Raw genomic sequence first — 23,610 nt, 5'->3', positions numbered from 1 at the left:
ATTTTTGGCTAGAGCTGATCCACACTCTCAGGAACAGCTTGAGGCACTACATGGCAACTCCGACCGCATGCAGGAGCGCAGAGAGGATTTCCTTCGACTCTGGCGTCCCGGGCCTTGCTACACCATGGTCCAGGGTGTACTACGATGGCACTACCGACCACCTGTGTGGCTTTTCCCTCCCCCCATTTCTTGATTTAGCCCCATTATACATATGCTGGTTTTTTCATTGGGAGAGTCTCCCACCATGGTTGTTGTAGCCCTCTCTTGAAGAGGTGGTTGTAGCCCTACGCGCAGTTTCAATAACTAATAGAAGGATCTTTTTCTCGGGAAAAAAAAAGGATGTGGAAGACTTTGTGCGCAGTTGCTTAGTATGCCAGAAGGTCAAGTTTGACAGACATAAAGCACAAGGATTGTTGCAGCCTTTACCCATGGCCACCCGCCCTTGGGAAAGTATTGCAATGGATTTCATTTTTGATCTCCCAAGAACACAGAATGGTCACGTTGATTTTCAGATTACATGGCATGCTTGAGACGACTGTCTTCGACAGAGACCCCAGATTTACGAGTATTTGGGAGAACATTGGCACGTGGTTGCAGTTCTCGTCATCGTTCCTCCCGCAGACTGATGGGCAATCTGAGATTGCAAATTCAGTGGTTCTAGATTTATTGAAGTCTTATATCTCAGATCAGAAGACTCAATGGGAAAGGTATCTACCTTTGGTGGAATTTGCCTACAATAACACGGTACACTCTTCGACGGGGAAGGCGCCATTTGAGATTGTTGAAAGTGCTGCGAAGGTTCCACTCTTGCTACACACGAACTGAGAGCAGAAACCCTAATTTTTGCGAGAAACCCTAATTCCTGCAAATCTTAATTTCTATCAGAAGCCCTAATTTCTGGAAACCCTAACCCTAACTGCTGGCTGAAACCCTAATGTTGTTGGAAACTCTTAACAGGCGGCTGAAAATGCCACGTGGCAACAGTACAGTTCTTTCGGAAATTGCGGCGGGAATTGCGGAGCTGAAAATTCAGCTTTCTAGCGACGCAAAATTGAAGCTTTTCTCTACGCATTGGAGATAGAGAGAGAGAGAGGGGAATACTCTGCTTTATTTTTACAAAGCCAGAGAGAGAGAGAGCTACAACACAGCGTTTTGCAAATTCTCCGCAACAGAACCAGCATAGGCATCCGCGTTTTCAGTTTTCAGTAGTCATATTCCCTAGTAGAGCCCCCGAACCTTGCAGGTCTCACCTTCCCGCAGCAGATCCTCGCAGCATGGTTAGATTAGCCAAAATTTGCAGATTCAGCGTGGAAAACGCAGATTTCAGCATCTGCGTTTTCAGCGCATCGTCGTCGCATCGTCGTCACCAACATAGAGTCAGAATTCTGCAGATAAGGATTTGCAGATTTCAGCCATTAGCGTTTTCAGATTTCAGCCCGTCTCGTCGTCATCCTCATCATCGTCGACATCGTCGGCAAGTCCAAAGCATTGTAGAGATTTGAGCAATCAATAGTAGACCGCTCTCGCCATAGAGAGTGGGGCCTTCGGAGGAGGGTTTGACAATGTTTTGGTGTCGTATTCTTCTCTCTCTATCTCTCAGTCTCAGCACCTTCATTCACATTGTTTACCACTTGTTTGTAATCATTTGCACTCTCTTACTAAAGGAACGGAAGGCTCTCCCTTCCATAAGTAAAAGGAACCCTTGAGCACAGTTTGGAGCACTCATCTTGAGCAAAGTTCAACATTCACTTCCGCTGCACCTTACATTGGTATCAGAGCTTTGGCAGTGTTCTGTACCCTCGAGGAAAGAACCACAAGAATTTTTTTTGCTTGTTGCGATCGCACGTAATGCAAGTACTCTTGGGCGTGTCGATTCTTAATCTTGTTTTTGAAGAGTGACAAGAAAAAGAAAGAAGAGCTTGTCTAGTTTCCCATGTTTCTCTTTTCACTCATTGAGAGCGGACTGTGCCCTTAGCGGCCGGCCAATTGACGTGAGGTGGGAAAAAGGAACCTTGGTGTGAGGGCAAGGTGCCAAGGGGTGCGCCCACAGAAAAGAGAAGAGCTCCGGTAAGAGAAGATCATTGTCTAACACAGATTGCAAGCTAAAGAAGAACCTTAAGAACCTCAATACTCCAGAACCTCAAGAACCCAAGAATCCACAAGAACCTAAGTTTCTCGTGAACTTAAGAACCCAAGACTTCAGTGTATGGTCATCACCCGAAGCGGGAAGTGAATCTTGAACTTTGCTCAAGATGAGTACTCCGAACTGTGCTCAAGGGTTCCTTTTACTTAAGGAAAGGAAAGCCTTCCGTTCCTTTGGTGAGAGAGTGCAAATGATCACAAACAAAGTGGCAAATTCTGTGAATGAAGGTGCTCAGACTGAGAGATAGAGAGAGAAGAATACGACACCAGAATGTTGTCAAACCCTCCTCCGAAGGCCCCACTCTTTATGACGAGAATTGCACTAACTCCAATGGAGGCTATGGACAAGATGATGATAGACAGAAAGTTAGAACGCGAAGAAAGAAGAGCAGAAATGGATCGCGAATACGTAGAAAGAATGGGAACCATAGAGCGTGAGCACAACGAAAGGAAAGCGGCATTGTTCTGACTCTTTTCTAGTGTGCAGGAGCAGATTGAAAAGAATCGGGGAAAGGAGACTCTCAGTCTCTTCTTTTCCAAAGCACGACACACATGATTTGCATGATAATGATAAGCATGATGATTTGCATGAGGATGTGATTGTTCACAAGGATGATGGCTTAGTTGATACTTTGACTAGTGAAGCTAACCTCATTGTAGATTTCAATAGATCACGAAGAACCGATCTTGGCTCTCGAGTGGAGGTCCAAAGAACCTCCACAGGAAGTATTATGTGTTCGAATGATTAGACAACACGTATTGTTCGAGTGTTTCATTCGTGATGCTTTCCTGTATTTTAGTCACCATCATTATGTGATCCCTTTTCACAGGCATGCCATATTGTACGATGAACACGATTCACTCATGAATGAGCACGGATGTATGCGGATTACTCATGAAAAGATGAAATGTTTGCACCCAAGGAATTCACATTCTATGTCTCTTCCTTGGCATGACACAGTATCCGAAAGAGAACATGAAGGATTGAGCATCAAGTATCGGCATCTCCATTGTGATTTGCCACAGTTGATTGATTTACATTAGACAGTCAAGATTCGATTCCATTGTTTGCGTGTGTTTGATGAACAGTTTGGCTTTTCGTATTTTGTTCATCTACATTGCATGCACAGTCTTTAACGAAGACTAGAACTTTTCCAGTCAGTTTCCTTTGAATGGGTATGTTCATGTTTTTGTGTGGAAGTGGTTTCATGAATTTTCATCCTCGGAGATTCTTTAAGAAGGTAGAGGCATGACTATCGATGAAGTGGAAGCATTGAAGGAGCCACAGATGACTTTGTGTCGCTTTCGGCGCGGCCCAAAGAAGCAAGCGTTGCAAACCTTTATGAAGTTCAAGGATCGCATGCCCCACGCATTAGAGTGGGCCGGCGAAGAGTCCTTTCCAGGATTATAGACGCTGTTGGCGATCTCCCTTGACGCCACACAGTTCGGTACCAGTATCTCACTTTGAAAAGGAGGGGATGTCACGTGCACATCTAATCCTATGTGTACATGGACAAGCTACTTCATGACAAGGGTTCAGTTCAGTTTAGTCCAGTTCAGTTAGCTTAGGAAGTGTTCTTGCACCTTTGTGAGTCTGTTCATAGACCGTGCATGTCCAGACACTTAGAGTAGATGCATATCCTCTGGTTGCACACATCATGACCATCAGATTACAGCCAGAACCCATCAGAAGCATTTTTACAATGCATTGACCTATTTACCCTATTTTAGCCATTTTTCACTTATTATTATTAACTGACTTTTGTTGGGAAACTGGGTAGGGCAATTTGACAAGCAGATATATAAGAAACCCTAGCGCTAGCACTTTCTGGCAAAAGAGGCAGCAAGAACCGAGTGTTCAGCAGGCACCTTCTCAGCAAGACTCCCCAACAATGACCACCTAGCGTTTTTGGAGCAGACATACCTAGCATTTTATGCTGCAGCAGCCTAGTGTTTTCATCAAGATTCAGCCCTGGCGTTTGCAGTTGCAGATCAGCCTTGGCGATAGCAGATTCCAACATTCAGCCTAGCGTTTTGGATCAGCAGTACAACACAACGTTTTGCAGATTCTCTGCGACAAAACCAGCATAGGCATCAGCGTTTTCAGTTTTCAGCAGTCAGATTCCGTAGTAGAGCCCCTGAACCTTGCAGATCTCACCTTCCCGCAACAGATCCTCGCCGCACGGTTAGATCAGCCAAAGTTTGCAGAATCAGCCCGAAAAACGCAGATTTCAGCATCTGCGTTTTCAGCGTGTCTTCATCGACATAGAGTCAGAATTCAGCAGATAAAGATTTGCAGATTTCAGCCATTAGCGTTTTCAGATTTCAGCCCATCTCATCGTCGTCCTCATCATCATCGACATCGTCGGCAAGTCCAAAGCATTGTAGAGTTTTGTATAATCAATAGTAGACCGCTCTCGCCATAGAGAGTGGGGCCTTCGGAGGAGGGTTTGACAACATTCTGGAGTCGTATTCTTCTCTCTCTATCTCTCAGTCTCAGCACCTTTATTCACAGTGTTTACCACTTGTTTGTGATCATTTGCACTCTCTCACTAAAGGAACGGAAGGCTCTCCCCTCCGTAAGTAAAAGGAACCCTTGAGCACAGTTCGGAGCACTCATCTTGAGCAAAGTTCAACATTCACTTCCACTGCACCTTACATCTTACCTGCAGAGTTCTTTGCGGTTGGCGGTCCATGGAGATATCTAGATGTCTCTTTGAGGAGTGGGCCATTATGTGTCATATGTTTTTCTTGTAGTTTTTTGGAGCACGTCACTTTCTCCTCGGTCTAGGGAGAGCTCCCATGATCAGATTCAGAGTGCAAGTTTTACATGAGAACTCCTTATGGATGAGGGAGTCTGTCTTTGATACCATACAAAAGTAGAGAATGGTAGAGGCCAAATACTTTATGGATATCGGACAATTTGCAGATTTGTTTGAGAGTTAGTTTAGGGAGGCCTTCGGGAGTTGGTTTGGCCAAAGAGATGTGCATCTTCGTACCTTCCCTTGGTTTTTGAGGTGGACGACGAGTGGGTCCCTCGTGCTTCTCTTACAGTATGGTTGTGTTGTAGATCTCCATCCTTTTTTGGGGTTCATCATCAGTGGATGTGCATGATTTTAGAGGCATGGCCTAAGGGGTTTACAATCTCTTGGCTTTTGTGAGCTGCTATAGGAGGTTTTTACGGCGGATCCTTTATATTAGTCAGATATACAATATTGGACTTAATGGTCTTTGCTACATTGTCTGAGGTGGATAGAGCTTTGGGTAGATTTGTGTAGACTTGATCACAGTCCAGATAGCTACATTTCACTAGTCTTGGGATTTTTCCCCATGATCTCATTGTATTCTTTTAGGTTTTTTCCCATATTTCTTGTATATGGACCTATGGTCGATTTTATGTAATGCCATTGGTCAAAGCCCCACCTTTATTGCAGAGAGAGAGAGAGAGAGAGAGAGAGAGAGAGAGAGAGAGAGAGAGAGAGAGAGAGAGAGAGAGAGAGAGAGAGAGAGAGAGAGAGAGAGAGAGAGAGAGATTGATGACTCTTTGGTTACTTCAGCTCAGGAGAGAGCCTCGTTTTGACACCGGATTGTAAATGTATTGTCTACAGTGGATTCACGGGTTGTTGGCGGTGATTTCAACAATGTAGAGACCACGGAGGATTGGTGAATCGTTCAACCTCCATCTTTACCATATGTAGCACCATATGAGATAGATGCTTGGGACAGATTCTTTTTTGCAGTTTCTTGTACAGATGCCTGACATATTTCATGTATGGCTCACACGCCATAGTTATTGTAGTTTTTGTGGGGTTTTTGAAGGCAGTTAGGTGCTCTGCCAGAGCGACTAGATAGATTTTATGTGGGTGCCTGGGCAACATCTCATGGTGGGACAATTACGATTTGGCTCGGCACAATGCTCTGGGATCATGCCCCAGCTTCTTCGCATTTGAGATTTGAGACTTCCTCTATGTCTAGGCGAGGATTGTGCATACCTGACTTGGTGTTAGAGGATACTTCATTGTTTGAGTTGATTCGGGATGTTTGGACACGCACCGGTTCTGCAGATCCTGCGTCCCATCTGGCTACATGCATCACCTGCGTCTTTCGAGGCTTGCAGAAAGAGCTGCAGAGATGTGACGAGGCCTATTCCGCAGGGAATGTGAGTTATAGGACCGGTTAAGCTGCATACGCTTGCAGCTCAAGGAGTTTCTAGGAGACGTGTTCTACCACCATGTTGAGTCCCTCTTTTAGCGATGGCGAGGGAGGAGCGTGAGCAACAACGAGTTGATCAACATCTTCACTTTCTATGAGGCAATCTAGTGGGCTCGCCAGACAGATCAGCCTGTAGCGTTCATGCTTGTTGATTTTGAGAAGGCTTATGATAGAGTAGATTGGGGTTTCTTGGAGGGCACTATTTAAAGGATCGGTTTCCCCTTCCAGTGGATTCAATGTGTCTTTGCATTATACCGTACTTCTTCTTGTTGTAAGGCGCGTAAGGGTTTTAAGGATTTTGCTTAGATCTAGTACTTTGCACAAACACAAGGCTACTTTACATCACTTGAAGTGAATAAAAAGTGAGAGAGAGACAGAGAGAGAGAAAAGAGGGACGACACCGCATGTCGCGTCCCAACCACCTCAAGGACCCCCTTGCTCTGTTGCCCGGGTGGCAAAGCCCTTGTGGTGAATTGGGTTTTTCTTGCGACGGCTTGGTTCACCACATCTTGCATGACTCTTCAATTTTGGCATCATGGCGTGTTTGAGGCGCATTGTATACAACTTTTTGTGGGTTGGCCTAGATGGCTCTACTCACACTCGACCATGAGTCCATTGGGGCAAAGTCATTGTAAGGTGCAGTGGAATGATTGTTGAACTTTGCTCAAGATGAGTGCTCTGAACTGTGCTCAAGGGTTCCTTTTACTTACGGAAGGGAGAGCCTTCCGTTCCTTTAGTGAGAGAGTGCAATGGACACAAACAAAGTGGGTGAACACTGTGAATGAAGGTGCATGGGACTGAGAGATAGAGAGAGAAGAGAATACGACACCAGAGACGTTGTAAAACCCTCCTCTAAGGGCCCCACTCTCGATGGCGAGAGTGGTCTACTATTGATTGCACAATCTGGTACAATGGCTGATGCAAATCTAAATGGGGCTATGTTGAGGTCGACGGTGTGGACGACGAGGACGATGCTAATGCTGAAAACTGAATGCTTTGGGATGCTTCTTGTCGGGCTGTTCCTTATCTGCTAAGTCCGATGGTTCTTCGGTTGAATATGCTACTGCAAAACGCTGATTTGTTGGATCAAAAACGCTGATCTGCTGGCTGTTTTGTCCCTGTTTTGCTGTTGTTTAGAAACGCTGAGTGGCTGTCCTTTTTGTCGCTGCCGAAATGCTGCCCTGCTGTCCCCTTGCTGGCTGAAATACCCTGCTGAAAAGGCTGGAATTGTTGCATGTAAAACGCTGGCAGAAATACCAAAAACGCTGCTGCAGAACTTTGCTGAGGGAAGCGCCTAGTGCAGGGCTGAATCGTTGAAGCCTTAAGGCTGAAAAACGCCAAGCTGAATGGCTGAATCTGCAAGTGGTATTGGGTGGGTGGCGATGGAGTTCTTTGCTGAATTGGAAACGCTGAAGTGCTTGAGGAAAAACGCCAGGCTTCCAATGTTGGTCTTGCTTGAGAATTGGCCTGTTGAGCAATGCTCCTGCTGCCTCTTCTGCCAGAAAGTGCTAGCTTTGGTTTGCTTATATATTTCACTAGCAAAATTGCCCTACCTAGTTCCCAACAAAAGTCACTTAATAAATAAGTGAAAAATGTCAAAAATAGGGAAAAGGTTTAATACACTGGAAAATTCCCGTGATGGATTCTGATGGGAATGCTGATGATCATGTTGTGTGCAACCGGAGGATATGCATCTACTCTACGTGACTAGTCATGCACGGTTTGCGAACAGACTCACAAAAGTGCCAGATTACTTCCTATTCTAGATTGACTTGACTGACTGAACCCTGGTCATGCTGTAGCTTGTCCACGCACACATAGGGTTGGATGTGTCACGTGGTAGTCATTTGGCCTAGAGAGGAGGGAGGTTTGGGGAGTATTGATCTAGAGATACAGAGCAAGGCATTGCTTGCCAAGCTCGCAGTACGTGGATTGTTTCCAGGGGCAGAGCCTTGGAAACAGTTTCTGCACCATGCTTTGTCGCATACGTCTCCCTGTTTTGGATCTATGGATAATGTTGCTCGACCATCGGATGCGTCCCATTTGTCACCGTTATTGCATTGCTTGTTGCGAATTCGAAAGGATTTAGGTCTTGGTTTGATTCGACGCCCACCTTCTGTCGAGGAGGTAGCGAGGCAGCCACTTATATGGAATGCATATGTGACGAATTCAAAAGGGCATCAGCTAGGCAAGAGGACTCACATTGATTGGGCTAGATGGGATGACGGGCCAGCAAGCTCTTTACACCATTGGTTAGATGCTTCCTTGGTTGGGGCACATGTTATTGGAGCTATGTACGGGATCAGTAGAGGGGTTGTTGCGTGTATGGGAGAGAGAGATGAGGCTATTCCACTTGACTTACATGATTTCGTTGGGGAGCAGACGCGTTTACCTTCTCATCAAGGTTGGTGGGTGTTACTTCAATCCTCTCTTTGAGTCTTGATTGTTGCTCAATAGTCTTTAGCATTGCTAAGACTGGCCATCATGGATGTAACATCAGACTAGAGTTTCAGGGTGAGGTTCCACCTGATCAAGAGTTGACTGCACATTGGCAGCCTGTTAGAGTGGTAGGCTCTTTTCGAGAGTAGATCATGTGTTGACCTTGTTTTCACTACTGAGGGGGCACCACTCCCTGCCCAGAGAGAGAGAGAGAGAGAGAGAGAGAGAGAGAGAGAGAGAGAGAGAGAGAGAGAGAGAATCATGATCCGACTTGTTAGAGATACACTTCAGAGCCTGAGTCTTTGAGGCATTGTTTCTGGGTTTGTCCTTATGTGCAGCTTGTATGGATGGCAGTTGTTTGTTGTTGATTAGAGTGGGCATCCTTGTGACGTGGGGGTAGTTGCATGGCTTTTGCAATTTCTGGGTCACACCCCTTTTTTCAAGGCTTGCCGAAGATCCGGTCTACCTACTTACTCCCTTGGGTTATAGACCGGGCACTCTACAGATAGATGATTCCAGATGCAGTTCACCACTTGGATTTCTACCAGCGAGAGACAATTTTCACCACGATATGCAGCATCACGCTTTGGACCATGTGGAAGGCTTTTCTATCTGGGCTCACAATCCTCCGCTACGTCCACCATTTTGACAGCCATCTGGACAGAGCTGCTGCACACTCGCAGCCAGTGGGATTCTTCAGGCCTCCAAGGGAGCGGAGCAGCATCGATGCATCTTTTTTTTCACATGGGCGCAGTTGTCAGTTCTTTTTCGTCGGGATCAGGGTTACAACACATGCATTATGCATTCCCACATTGGTCGATTTTACATTCATTGTACAAACCATCTTGATGTTTACATAGCCTACACATGGTCACTCCTCTTTTGTACTTCGTGTGGGTGATAGGCCATTGAGCATCTCCCAAGGTCTCTTATGTACTCATAAAATAATCCCTTTTCTTGCAGCAAAAAGAAAGAGAGAGACTGAATATAACTAGGTACATGGCCAAACGGAAAAGATTGAAGTCGAGGGTTAAAAACCTCTTCTAAAGAGAGTCAAAAGTGCTCTGGCAAGATAAGTGGAGAGAGGAATCAGGATGTCAGCAACCTCTGAAAGATATGCACTTCGACAGAACCGGAGCCACTAAAAGCCACCAACGCTGAAGATGACTGTGAGCAGCTACGATAAGCTTGGTGTGCCAATTGGTAAAATCTGACAGCAAGAGCTGATGGAGGAACAGAAGGGGGAGAGCATTTGGTGGCGAAGATGAGGGAGAAGAGGCAACTGACATCACCGAGCTACTTCATAATTATGGCACTAGGTGAGTAACAAAGCACTGCACTGGAGCTGACAAGGAGATTTCATCCAGAAGAGTGAGCAATCCACTTGCTGAAGGTGGCTCCTGAAAACCGTAGCTGGAGAGGGAACTTCAAGGAGGCAGTGTAGGAGGCTTTGAGATAGCATCCAGGTGGAAACCAACAGAAGAAGCTTGGTAGAAAGACTAGAGATGAGCGCAACTGGCCAACCCCAAACAAACCAACCGTGAACAAGCAACAACAATTCTAAGCGTCCACACACACACACACACACACACACCCAAAAGCCTGCTGTCCTTGCGCGCATGCATGCGCGCGCAGAGAGAGAGAGAGAGAGAGAGAGAGAGAGAGAGAGAGAGAGAGAGAGAGAGAGAGAGAGAGAGAGAGAGAGAGAGAGAAATGAAATGAAATGTTATATTAACGTCTTCAAAAGGCCAAAGTGACCTATGAGACCAGAAAGTTACAATGCGGTGTATCTGATACAAAGTCAGATTAACAAAATAAATTAAACTAGGATAACAAAATATAAATACTGCGGGATCCTAAACTAAGCAGTACAATGTGAAGACAATATGGGAGGGGAGTAGAGATCCATCTTCATCTGCACTCTGGACGACGAAAGAGTATGGCTTGAAAAGAGAGAGAGAGAGAGAGAGAGAGAGAGAGAGAGAGAGAGAGAGAGAGAGAGAGAGAGAGAGAGAGAGAGAGAGAGAGAGAGAGAGAGAGAGAGAGAGAGAGAGAGAGAGAGATGAAATGATATATTAATGTCTTCAAAAGGCCAAAATGACCTATTAGACCAAGTTGTTACAACCTAGTGAATCTGATGCCATGTTCGGAATCAAAAAGAACTGAAACAAAATACAACTACTACAAACTGGGTGTCACAAGACAGGCACCACGTGCCAATAGAAAAGAGCAGACTGAACAGACTTTTAGCACTTCAATAACAAGTGAATTGAAAGAGAGAGAGAGTCGACATGCGACACGCCACCCCAGAGAGTATTGGCCCCAAACCTTGGCGCCCCTTTCAGTATTTCTTTATATTGCATCAACACATTACAAGTCGGTACTCTGCACCTTCTCCAGGCAGCATGCCAGAGAATAAGCCCTAACCTCATATTTAAAGGCCCTTGGCCTAAAAAGCAGTTTACATGAAAAGCTTTCAAACTCAAAAGCTTCTGGTCCAAAAAGCAATGCCAAAAGCTGCCAGCTTTTCGTAAATCGCGTTGGTGTCCGTACAACAGGCCACGTGTCAGCCCGCCACGTCAGCAAATCAGGGTTAGGTTTAAGGTTTCTGATTTTAGCATTAGGGTTTCAACAGAATAAGGGTTTCGGGCAGAATTAGGGTTTTTGATTTTAGGGTTAGGGTTTCATGCAGAATGAGGGTTTCTGATTTTAGGATTAGGGTTTCGGGCCGAATTAGGGTTTTTGATTTTAGGGTTAGGGTTTCAGCAGAATTAGGGTTTCAGACAGAATTAGAGTTTTTGATTTTAGGGTTAGGGTTTCAATAGAATTAGGGTTTTTGATTTTAGAGTTAGGGTTTCAACAGAATTGGGTTTCTGATTTTAGGGTTAGGATTTCAGCAGAATTAGGGTTTTTGATTTTAGGGTTAGGGTTTCAGTAGAATTGGGGTTTTTGATTTTAGGGTTAGGGTTTCAACAGAATTAGGGTTTCGACACGTTAGCAGTTTGTGATATCTCCCCTTCTTGAAAGAGAGTAATCGTCCGCGATTACAGCATATCTGCGAAACAACTCAAGTTAGCTCAAAAATTTCCGAGAGACATTCCAAGGGACAATCAGTTTGCTCTTTTTATTAAGGAGTTAGTTTCTCCTTTCTACTCTTTTGATCAAGGAGTTAGCTTCTCCTGTCGGCTGTTTTGATCAAAGAGTTAGCTTCTCCTTTCGTCGAGATCGGAACTCTTGGTATTTCGGCGTAGTAAAATTAGCCATCACACCCAGACCGTATTGATCTTCCACGGGTGTCTTGATGCAGTAAAATTACATACCCAGGCAATCTCATCCAATTAGGAATATTCAGTGGTTGGCACATCACAATACAACACAAATGCTCATATATGCATGTTACAAGACATAGAAACATAAAGCCGCCGATAAACACTCCTCCCGCATAACCTAACAAGGTCCGGGCCGGGAGATTTTCAACGACTCCCTCATCACTCCTCTTGCATAACCTAAAAAGGTATGGGCCGGGAGATATAGAGGCCATTTACAACCAAACGCCCCCTAGAGTGCAGCCTGTGTCATTTGGAGGTGCTGAGAGTAACCACTGCTCAGACTTCTTAATACTCCTCACGCATAACCATCTAGGTCCGGGCCGGGAGTCACAACAACAATTATTTTACAAGCATACAACCAAGGCTTCCCAGGCATCGGCTTGTGTCGTTCGGAGGTTTTCAAACATACAACGAAAGGCTCCCCAGGCATCGGGCTGCGTCGTTCGGAGGTTTGAAACAAACATAAAATGAAACGCTCCCCAAGCATCGGCTTGCGTTGTTCCGAGGTTGAAACAATACCAAAACAATATTTCTCACTTCTCCACCGGGGAGTAAAATCACCAATCAACTAAACTAGTATCAAACCAGAGTCAAACAATTCAAATCAGCACCAAAACAGGTTTAAAACAGATACCAACCATTTCAAACAAATTCCAAACAGGATCACTAAACAAGATCAAACAGAACTCAAACTTAAAAAGCAATCTCGACATTAGTGGAGCTCGAAAAGTCGACTGACTTTCCGTCTTGAAACCTGCACCAAAAATTAGGGTTAGTTTCCTTCCATGAGGTCGTAGCCGAGCAGCACATGGTCCGTCAGCTCTTTGACAAATAGTGTTGCTTTGGCGGCGATGGTAGTCCCAAGATAGCAATCGCACTAAACCTCCAAGGTCATCTGCTCGTGAATAGACATCTATTGAGAGATGTCGAGAAATTTCAAGATATAATCTGCTAGGGTTTCCATGGCAAACATTTCAGGATACCCCACTCTGCCAGAAGTTGCACTGCGAAGGAAGATATCAGAAACCATAAAACTTCGTGCAATTTTTTTTTATTTTTTCTTGAAAAGCTTGCCAAGTACTTGGGAGTATGCTGCTTGGTAGCTATAGACATCAACATCTGCATGGCACTGCTTCTGAGAAAAACAGTGACTTGAAACAAATGTGGATCCTTCTCTTGCAAGTGATCTTAATTGGCTTATGTCCTGTAAGACATGATCGGTGAAGACGGGAGCGTGCCCGATGCGCGATGAAGTAAGTGTGGGAGTGGCTGATACCTCAAATATAATTCAATTCCAATAGCTTTGCTTGCTCTTTTGTTGGACCGGTATGCGTTCAGAAAAGCACACGCTTGATGCCCTGATACCATTGTCACAAGACAAGCACTAGAAAACAGCAATTTTAATAGACTTTTAGCACTTCAACAACTGAACTGAGAGAGAGAGAGAGAGAGAGAGAGAGAGAGAGAGAGAGAGAGAGAGAGAGAGAGAGAGAGAGAGAGAGAGAGAGAGAGAATTAGGGTTTCGACACGTCAACAGTTTGCTACATTGGGACTGTATGGATGTGCCAGCTAATACAAGGTGCCCAGTACATTGTGTAGTCCAATGAGGGGGGGGGGGGGGGGGGGGGGGGGGGGGGGTGATAGTTATGGTAGAGATCCATCCTCGTCCGCACTATGGCCGTCGAGAAAGTATGGCTCGAATCCTTTGCTGTAGTCTCCATCTATACTGTGTAGCTCCTCTTCTCAATTGCGGTCTTCTAGATCTCCCTAGCTCCAATGCTCGGTCTATGAAAATGCTAGTAGTGGTAGTATGAGTGCGGGCAAAGCTCTGCAATGGTGGTTGCTCCTCTAGGTGCCCAATATCTAGTGTAAAGAAATCTGTAATCTGTCTCTGGTACTGTCTCTCTCCGGCTCTCCTTAGTAAAGTGTCTCTATGCCTATGTAACTTAAAGTAGATATAGTCCAAGACATCTCTGATCCTCATAACTCATGACCCTAGATAGAGGCCCAAAACCCTCTCTGAATAGACAGTGGAAACAGCCTCATATCTCATAGTACACTGTGCAATGGCATATGTAATGTAACTCTTGTCTCTGGCTCTAGATGACATAAGCGGCATATCCTGCTATCTGTTGGTATCCCTCTGAATCTTCCAGTCTCAAGCTCGAGCTGATGTGAGGATGTGCGGAGAGGAAGAAGAAGAAGAGAGGAGAGTTTTAACGTTGTAGGAAACTATCCCAAGAGACCTTAAAGATCTAGCTGAGGAGGAGTAGAGAGAGAGAGAGAGAGAGAGAGAGAGAGAGAGAGAGAGAGAGAGAGAGAGAGAGAGAGAGAGAGAGAGAGAGAGAGAGAGATTTTGAGAGATTTTTGAACTTGCAGGCCAGGTGCCAATGGGCGAGAGCAGAGTATGCTTGTGGACTCCTCATGTCCTATAGACTTAGCAGGTAATTGGCAAGGGTTGCTTTTCTTTCTTATCTGGAATCTGCTGGGTTTTGGGCTCCAAAATTTGAAAACAGGTTCTGTTTGTATCCAGAGGGGGCAAATGAGGCAGAGAAGAAGAACACAGAAGAGTTTGCAGAGGGCTATCAATGTCCCTTATCTAAGGACTCGTATAGAAAGGTCACGTCTGATGCATTGGCTACTGCTGCAATGAAGACAAAATTACTTGCTGATCAAGAAGAACGTGAGGTGCAGCGGCTAGCAGCAATCATCGTTGACAATCAGGTACAAAGAGGATTACAAGGCCTGCCCGTGGGTGTTGATTATTGTTGTCTAATATGTGGGTGTCATTTGCCAGCTGAAGAAATTAAGCACCAAACTGAAGCAACTTGGAGACATTGATGCAGTTCTTGAGAAGGAGAGGGAGCAGATGGAGAGGAACAGGCAGCGCTTCCAGGCAGAGCGGGCGCGCTTTTTGAGCAACCGGCTGAGCTCTTCAGGGGCAGTTCCACAAATGCCAGTTGTGGGGGCTGGAGGTCCCATTATGAGACCAGCCGGTGTTATCGCCTCTTCCCCTGCCATGCCATCAGGAGCTGTGGTGCCACCAGGGGGTTTAATGCCATCAGGACCTATAATGCCACCTGGAGGGTTAATGCCATCAGGCGCCATCCTCCCTTCTCATATGTTGCGGCCTACCTTGTTCACAATGGGTCCCGGTGGTATGGCAATGCCTGCTTCCTCTCCTATGGTGAGACCACCTTCTTGACATGTTATAGTTTTGCTCACTTTGATTTCCACAATCGTGGTCGAAGCTCAATCATCTCCAAGCAGAGTATTCTCCCTTCGCATACACAAGGGTTATATCAATCAATAATGCTAATGCTTAAGCATTGAGTCCATATTTCAGTAGGTGTGTCAGCATCATACTCTTGTTGTTCTTAGATTCACATGCTGCTGCCTATGTATAGTAAGAAGATTTTTGTGCAATCTATTGCTTGGTCCTGCTCAGAAGAAATGGCATTAATGAGTTCGGTTGAGTTGAGAGGCTGGAATTTGTATTATGTTTCAGAAACCAACTCTGTAGCAAATGAATGTCTGCTTCGAGTTCAAAGCAAATAAGCCGCAAGCATGCGTCTGATACACCCCTGTTGAGTGGGGAGAGATTGTTGTACCGTATCATTTTTCACCCTCGATAAATCTTCTCATTTGCCTAGTAGTCAAATCAACCAGAGTAGCTCAAGGCATTACCTTTAATTGCAAATAAAGCTTCAATTTTCTTGCTCTTGTTTTCTACTTGATTGCAATGACCACCCATTTTTTTCTGCTCCATTTCTTAAGAGCAATCCAAAAGCCTCAGACACGAGGGAAATGCTGATAGGAGTTCTGGTTAATGAAGCAGGCTTTTCATGCCTTGTTTGGTTTGCTGTATTCATGTCTACTGGTGGTGTCAGAAAACATGGTAGCTCAACTAGACTAGGGTTAGATCAGCATTTGGCAAAATGGGTGAGATGGTGAATACTACCTTTGCTAACCAGTAGTGCTTATCGTGATTGCTGTAGAATGCTGTCTCTGACTAGTGGGTGCCGTGTCTAGACTGACAAATAAGCATTATTTGGTACCCATTTTCAGGTAATAATGTATAATGTTATGAATCAAACCATCTCATAGCTTGGATATGCATAAAATGAACACCCATGCACAACAAATTTGGGCATCAGTAAACTGACAAGTACAGCTGAAGTCATAAATCTGCTTTACCTAGCAGTAGGATATTTGTTTTCAAAGCTTGTTTGTAGGCTTATGAAGAATCACCGTGAAATACTACTACCAACTATTCACTTAAGTCTAGATGCCACACCTTGTCGACCACTGACTTGCAGAGGACTTGAATTTTACAATGGATTCTTAGCTTGTAGTTAAACCACCTCTCCATAGAGGGTGCATAGAAGTTAGTACATAGAGGGTGAAATACAGAGAGGACCTTGTACATAAGAGATCTGGCTAAAAGATTTTGAAAGTGCTTGATTAAACCTTGATTTCCTAATCAAGGCAAGGATTACTCTTGGATGTGAAAGCCAACAACCTTGATCAACTCTTAAACTTTGATACAAGGGCTAAAGACATGGTAGTTCTAGCCAATTATGATCAAGTCATGGAGGATCTGCCAAGCTACCATTTATGATTAGATAATTGAGAGGCAGTAGTAATGACAATGAGGTACAAATGCTTTTGTAGGCCTCAAAGAGCCATTGGACATCTTGACATCAAGCTATGATTCTCATTAAAGACAGCAATGGTAAGATACTTTTGAGCTACATCTAGTTGTTCATCTGAACCATAAGGAGGATGAAAGCCGTATGTTGTGTTTTGCATTGCGTGAAGGGGGAGGGGGATGTAAGGAGCATTGGCAATGTTGTCTTGAACAGTGGACTCATGGAAGTTGAACATATCGGATATATTGTTTTACTACCATCATTCGGGATCCAATAAGTAGCACAGAAGGAGACCAATTGACATCTTGACGACTTTTCTTACCCAAGCAAAGTGGAAATCAAAATGGCCTACATAAGAGGATGAGAAAAAGAGTGTCTAGCCCACTACTCAATGCCCCTCTTCACAAGAATAGGAAAACAAATGTCAAACCATTTTTGAGTGGGGCCTATATGTCAAAAGACAATGCTTAGTTAATGCCTCTCTTATGAGAGGTAGGAAGGAAAAAAGTTTGCCGTCATTACTTGCCATGTGGTGCTAATCGACAAGGTTCATGCAAAGTTCAATGCTTTGCTAAGGCCTTATGTAAGCCAAAAGCCAAGCTCTTGTACGGACTTAGCACTTTGTTGTATCTTGTTCACATCGACAACACTTGTTTATGAAGGTGCCTTGGTATTTGGATTCACTTTTTGGACCATCTAAGAAGTCCATGATATCTACCTTATGACGAAATGGGGTCTTTGGATAACTTTGATCTCCCTACCTTAAGATCACATCCTATGGCATGACATTTGAAAGTTGTTAGTGAGAGAATTGCAATGTGCCAAATAAGCTAATCACACTTCAGATGCTCAAGTTATAGCCTTCCCACCAAAAGATGACCTCAAATGCTTTGCTCATTCATGAAAGACACCCTTTTATTTCCTCATGAAATCCTAGCAAATTGTAACCTTAAAAGGTATACAATGGGCTTTTATGGGGATAGTGCTGATTACCTCTCGTGGATAGGGTATTTTTCATGAAATGTGGATTTTAAATAAGGGAAATTTGAGAAAAACAAAAACAAGAAAAAAGGTAAATATTCCCCATGCCTTCTTTCCCATAAGTTGGAAATAAAGAAAAGGACACAACATATTTGGAATCTTTAATACTGTTCACAAATTAGCATGATTGTAAGCAAGTCATAGCTATCATTGACACAAGTTTGAATATGAGATTTCCCCAAAATACATACAAAAAATGGGAGAAAAGCCTTACAAAAAATATGCATAGTATTGGAACTAACAAAAGAAGCCTTAAAACACTTGTAGCTTAGAACACTCTTAACTAATTCAAAATTGATATTGATCATCTCTGCTTGCATATATTTAATCGAATAATGAAAAAATCATATAATTTGAAAATAGAACATTTTAATTAATTCAAAATGGATATTGATAATCTACATTGCTTATATAATTGAATAGTTAAAAAAATCATATAATTAAAAAATAAACACGTATTCTTGATTTTTTCTTTCGACACACCAGAGGTCCCATAGGGGGGAGGTGTTTATATTAGCCATGTTACATGGTTGGGCAAGGACCGCGTGCCATCGGGCAAGAGCGACGCGTAGGCATCATCGCGGCCACCTTATTGATGCACCACATGCTCGGAACGACGGAGAGAACTCGCAGCAACCAGCTAGGAACCTCCTCCTCGACTGAACCACCCTGGGAGGAGGATGCATTTGAGTGTCCAAGGGCAAGAGCCGTAGCAACGTGAACACCACGTGAGCACAGGGTCTCTCTCTAGAGCGTGACCCAACGAGGGATTTGAACCCACAACTCGTAGGTTGAGAGGCCAAAGCCTTACAGTTATACCACCCCTTTGGGGACGTGTTCTTGAATTATACGTGAATAAGTCACTAAATAATCTTATCGATCAATAGACTGATTGATCCAGTTATAAAACAACTAAAAACACCGATCCATTGTTATTGATGGGTATTGCTATCTCTAACATAACTCTCTTTTTCACTCTAGTCACACACACACACACACATGCACGCACGCACGCGCGCGCGCGCGCGCACACACACACACACACACACACACACACACACACACACACACACACACACTTGGTCACAACATCTGATCATGATAGCATCTGGAGGGGTTCTGATTGTGCTCTGAATCACTGTATTTGGCTAAAAACTGTGACGTCCAACTATATGCACTCAATTTAAACTTGAGTTTTTGCTTATGGGAGTTTACCTTATGCTTTACTATACACCTCCCATAATGACGACTCCGAAACTTCTGCTATGCAGAATATAGTGGCTAAGAGGAGCTATTCACCATAATTGGCTAAGGCTAGGTGACTACTGCTGCGAGAGTACTTGTGATTACAAGTGGCTTATCCTGAGCATAAGGGAGTCCACCTTAAGATTGAAAGGACCGCATAGGATAACTATGCTTGGACCCTTGATACTAGCTTACACTGTTGTCTTGATAAGCTTGGTTGAATATGAACCACTAAAAGGCTCGGCTCAGTGGGAGCAGTCCCTTAAGGATTTAACTCATTGAAATAAAGTGATGGGTCTCCTTCTCATTTTTTCCTCCTGGCATAAATTGGTGCGAGGGTAAGACACTCAAAAGACCCGACAACACTGATCCTTTTCCCCTATTTCACTCGAAGGGATTCATGACAAAAACCTCCCTTGCTGGTAACATGGACTGATGATTGGCGGCTCGACGCGGTAGGTAGCGTATCATTTTCATGATAGAATCCTCTTTCCCTCCTAATGTGATGTCTTGCCGTGATGAGCATACTAGGTGTGGCCTTACCTATCATGTTTTAGTACAACCACAATAGCTGTCGTGCTTTGTACTGCTCCTTAACAATCGACTACTCGTATATAAAGGTGAGGGGCTCTTCTCCCCTCACTTAGAATTGGGTTCTTTCTGTCTTTTGCTTTTTTGTAAAACGGAGAAGGTAATTTTGGTCTAGTTAGTGAGCATTGGTTTTACTGTGCTATCCCTTGCTTGGCTATGAAACTCCCCGGGTACTATGGAGGGTATTTTGGAATGCTTCTGCTCCACAGGTTCTAAAACTTCATTCAAATTTCAGCTTCTAGAAAAGTTCTAGTGTTGTGCCACTCTGATTTTATAAGGCTTTTTGAAGGATACTAGCTCTTGATGGGATGATGGCTTTAAAACTTTTTTGCATGATTGATCTACAATATGTTGTTTTTTCCTTGATACTCTTATAAACTATGGGATAAGGTGGGATTCAAGCCCACTTCCTTGGGCTAGAGGTTTTACTTCTTTCTGGCTTGAAAAAGGGCTCTTTTGTTGCAAAACACACAATATCAATATGTCACATATTTGATTTTCTACTGGTTTTTTTTTAAAAATCCTAGCTTTTTGCTGGAGCAACTTCCTCTTTAGCTGAGGACTATGGTATGATGACCTAGGTACAAAATAAGTTTTTTTCTAAACTTTTATTCACACATCAATGAAGGGCTTGTTTTGCTTTTGACCTGTTACTGATTACTGGATTACTAATTAGCTTTTTGGATCTTGGAAATCTGTCTTAAATTTAGTCTTTTTTAAGCCATATGTATACAAACATATTCTATTACATGTGGTTCTTGGGGTTGGTGTTGCCATAAATTATGTGAAAACCTTAATTATACATACAAATTCTGGTGTTGATGCTTTAAAACCTGGTATCTGGCATAACCTAAGATTTTGACCGACATATAAGTACTGATCCCGATTTTATATTGATATCTCTGTAAAACCTTATTGCTGGATCAATTGGGCACAAAATAGGATCTTTTGAATTGAGGTGGGTGAAATACTGGACACTGGTTTGAATTCTGGAGGGTTATGTGGTGGTTCATATTCCTTCGGAAAGATACATGGGAATTTTTTGAAATGATTTCAACTTACAAGTTTTGTTTCACAAAACCATAGGAAGTGATTTGCTGCTAAAATATGAGTTTGGATATTACAGGTTCTAATCGGGTTATGAAACATACATTTTGTAGATAATACCATTGTTATCTGGCTTAATCTCTCTACTGAGGTGGAGGTGCTTGTTTGCTTTGATTTACTGTTACCACCAAGTGATCACCACCACCAAGCGACCACCTTTTATGTAGCCATGGCCGGGCTAGTCGGACCCGCTAGTAGTGTATTATGTTATAGCCGGGCTTGTCGGTCAGGTAGGAATGGTTAACAGTGATCACCGATGAGAGGCGCACTCTAAAACTGGAACCTATAATGTTTGGGTAACATTGGCTAAGTGTGGGTGCGCAAATGTGAACGGGCAAGCCCATATAAAAGTCAATCTAAACCTAAAATACCTCATTCTCTCATTTGTGCAATGCAAGAAGAGTGCTCTTGCTCCATCTCCTTCTCTATTTCCTTTGTGTACTAGTGTGTGTGTGTGTGTGTGTATGTGTGTGTGCTTGAGAGAGAGAGAGAGAGAGAGAGAGAGAGAGAGAGAGAGAGAGAGAGAGAGAGAGAGAGAGAGAGAGTACGATCGAGCATTGCGGCGGCACGACGATGGCGAGGCGGTTGAGCGGGGCGCAGCGGCGGCTCCTTCTTCTTTGCGATGAGGAATCCTCCACGACAACAAGCGTAGAGCGGTGAGTGACACACCATCGTCACCTTTGAGCTTACTAGTTTAGGCTAGTCGCGTGCTGGGAGTCGTCTGTGGATCGCACACAGTGTTAGGCAAGGCCCTTCCTTCGATACGTGCGGCAAAAGCCCACATTTTTGGCACCACTGCCAGGGAATCGCCCTGCACTAAGCTCAAGAGGTACTCTATGCTTCTTCTGTGAGTGTTTGTGTTAGGAGAAAAGAGGAAGAAGAAGAAGTTATTTTTTGCAAGTTTTAATTTCCTGCATAATCTCTGTTTTCTTCCAATGTCTGCTTTTACACAGTTTTTTTTAATTTGCACAGTTAGTAGTTAGTGTTAGTAGTGAATGAGTGTTTTCTGCCAATTTCTGCTTGCACACAGTATTTACATAGTTAATGAATAGCTTGTTTTTTGTCAATGTCTACTTTTACATAGTTTTTTATTTGCACAGTTAGTAGTTAGTGTGTTAGGTAGTGAATGAGTAAGCAGTTAGCAGAGTAGTTAAGCTTATTTAGCAGAGTAGTTAGCTGTAGAGATAAGGTTAGGTTAGTTAGGAGAGTAGATTAAGGTGTAGTGTGTGTGTGGTCCAAAAAGGCCACTGAAATCGGGCGCGCGGAGACCATCAAAATAAATAAATAAATAAATAATCAAAAATATTTAAGCGTGAGGCGTGAGTGTGTTCTATGAAAATTTTGGATCGGGATTGGGATCATTTCCCCAAGCCCAAGCCCAAGCCTAGGCCCAGGCCTCAGTCCTCAGTCCTCTAATATATACTAGACTCACTCTTATATATATACCGTACCCCCTCAAGAGGGAATGAGGGCATGTGGGACAAGTTCCTCAAGTCCTCCACCAAACCGAAGCCTAGGCCCAGGCCTCAATCCTCAGTCCTCAGATATATACTAGACTCATTCTTATATATATACCCTACCCCCACAAGAGGGAATGAGGACATGTGGGACAAGTTCCTCAAGTCCTCCACCATCCCCTTCACACTCACCCTTTGGACTTACTAATTCTAGTCCTCTCCCCACCTAGGAAAAGACTAGTTTTAGGATTCCGAGGGTTGTACATAACTCAATCGGGAGTTGTAAAGCACCACACGTCCCTCTAGCCAAGACGCTCATTTTGAGCTATCGTACGCCATATTTTGTGCTCGGTTAAAAAAGAGACAAAAAATACAAAAAACTTGGGTTGTAAACACCTAAAAAACTAGGTGAGCGGCCTTCACGGACACTCACCAACACCTCTAGAGTGTCAAGGTCACATGCACCTATGCTCTGGGTCGTGTGATAGAGACGAGCACATCGAGAGTGTCTCCGTTTACGCGGGCACTCATTATTCCTCTACCTTAGGCTTTAGGCCCTCAACGGGAACCCGAAGTAGTACCACTCAGGACCCGCACATAGCGTCTAGTGACTCTTCCTCTGACTACGACTTCATGGAAGGTTACCCAATGCCTAATTCTGATAGCTCAAGCCAAGACATGCATGCCATGGGCTCATGGTCTGGGCTGAGCGTGCTTAGCCTCTTGAAGGAAACCTTTAGTAGAGCCACTCGCTCCGAACATGGAGATAACGATGTAAATGAGGGGGGAGGGGAAGTAAATTCTCCATTTATGACCAACGTAGACTCTATGCCCTTAGAGAGTGTGGACGTGAATACTCCATTCACTGCACCCCCTGACTCTTCAGAGCTATTGCCCTCCGAGGTTATATTACCTGATGGTAGAAGCCTTGCCGAAGTGCAAGAGGTTGAGTGATATATCATTGCGGCTAGGGAAAAGGAAATTGAGAGCTTACGCAAAGCGGAGCAACGAAGAGAGTTTAAACCAAAATCCCCTATGTCAATATCATTGCTAGGAGAGAAATTGAGTGCTCCTGAATTAGCGACCACTAAGGGTCAACCCATAGAGAGCTACATTGCATCTAGTTCAAAGGAAACCCCTAGCATCTCAATCCTAGATGGAGCGTTCTTAAATGAGAATTGGGAGTCCGAACTACGGGGAAACTCTAACCAACCTATACACAAGTCACACCTTTCATGTGGGTTGGTTAGATGTCCTACAATCCACAATGGGTGCTACGAGTGTGGAGGATCAACAACAAAGAGTTTGTGAGGTCATCCATAGGGTTATTGAGCTAGAAAGGCAGAACAAAGGGATCCACATGCCTTCAACGGGTCATGAGATTCTTGGATACAG

General features: G+C 44.0%; 1 protein-coding gene across 4 annotated transcripts in view; it reads left to right on the top strand.

Moving 5' to 3' along the window:
• LOC147419758 (SWI/SNF complex subunit SWI3C-like) overlaps positions 1–15,777 on the top strand; it is a 99,038-nt gene extending 83,261 nt beyond the window's left edge. For all 4 annotated transcript variants that reach the window (XM_086506376.1, XM_086506377.1, XM_086506378.1 and 1 more), the window contains 3 exons: positions 14,502–14,566; positions 14,656–14,846; positions 14,920–15,777. In XM_086506376.1, the coding sequence (XP_086362502.1) occupies positions 14,502–14,566; positions 14,656–14,846; positions 14,920–15,327 (664 nt within the window). In that variant the 3' untranslated portion in view covers positions 15,328–15,777. The remainder of the gene's footprint in view (positions 1–14,501; positions 14,567–14,655; positions 14,847–14,919) is intronic.
• The last annotated feature ends 7,833 nt before the right edge of the window (positions 15,778–23,610 follow it).

This window comes from Adiantum capillus-veneris, chromosome 29 (assembly GCF_014529385.1).
Source record: "Adiantum capillus-veneris isolate H3 chromosome 29, ASM1452938v2, whole genome shotgun sequence".
NCBI classification, from domain to species: Eukaryota; Viridiplantae; Streptophyta; class Polypodiopsida; order Polypodiales; family Pteridaceae; genus Adiantum; species Adiantum capillus-veneris.
Note: the sequence above shows the minus strand (reverse complement) of the source record. Positions and strands in the feature narration are given on the sequence as shown.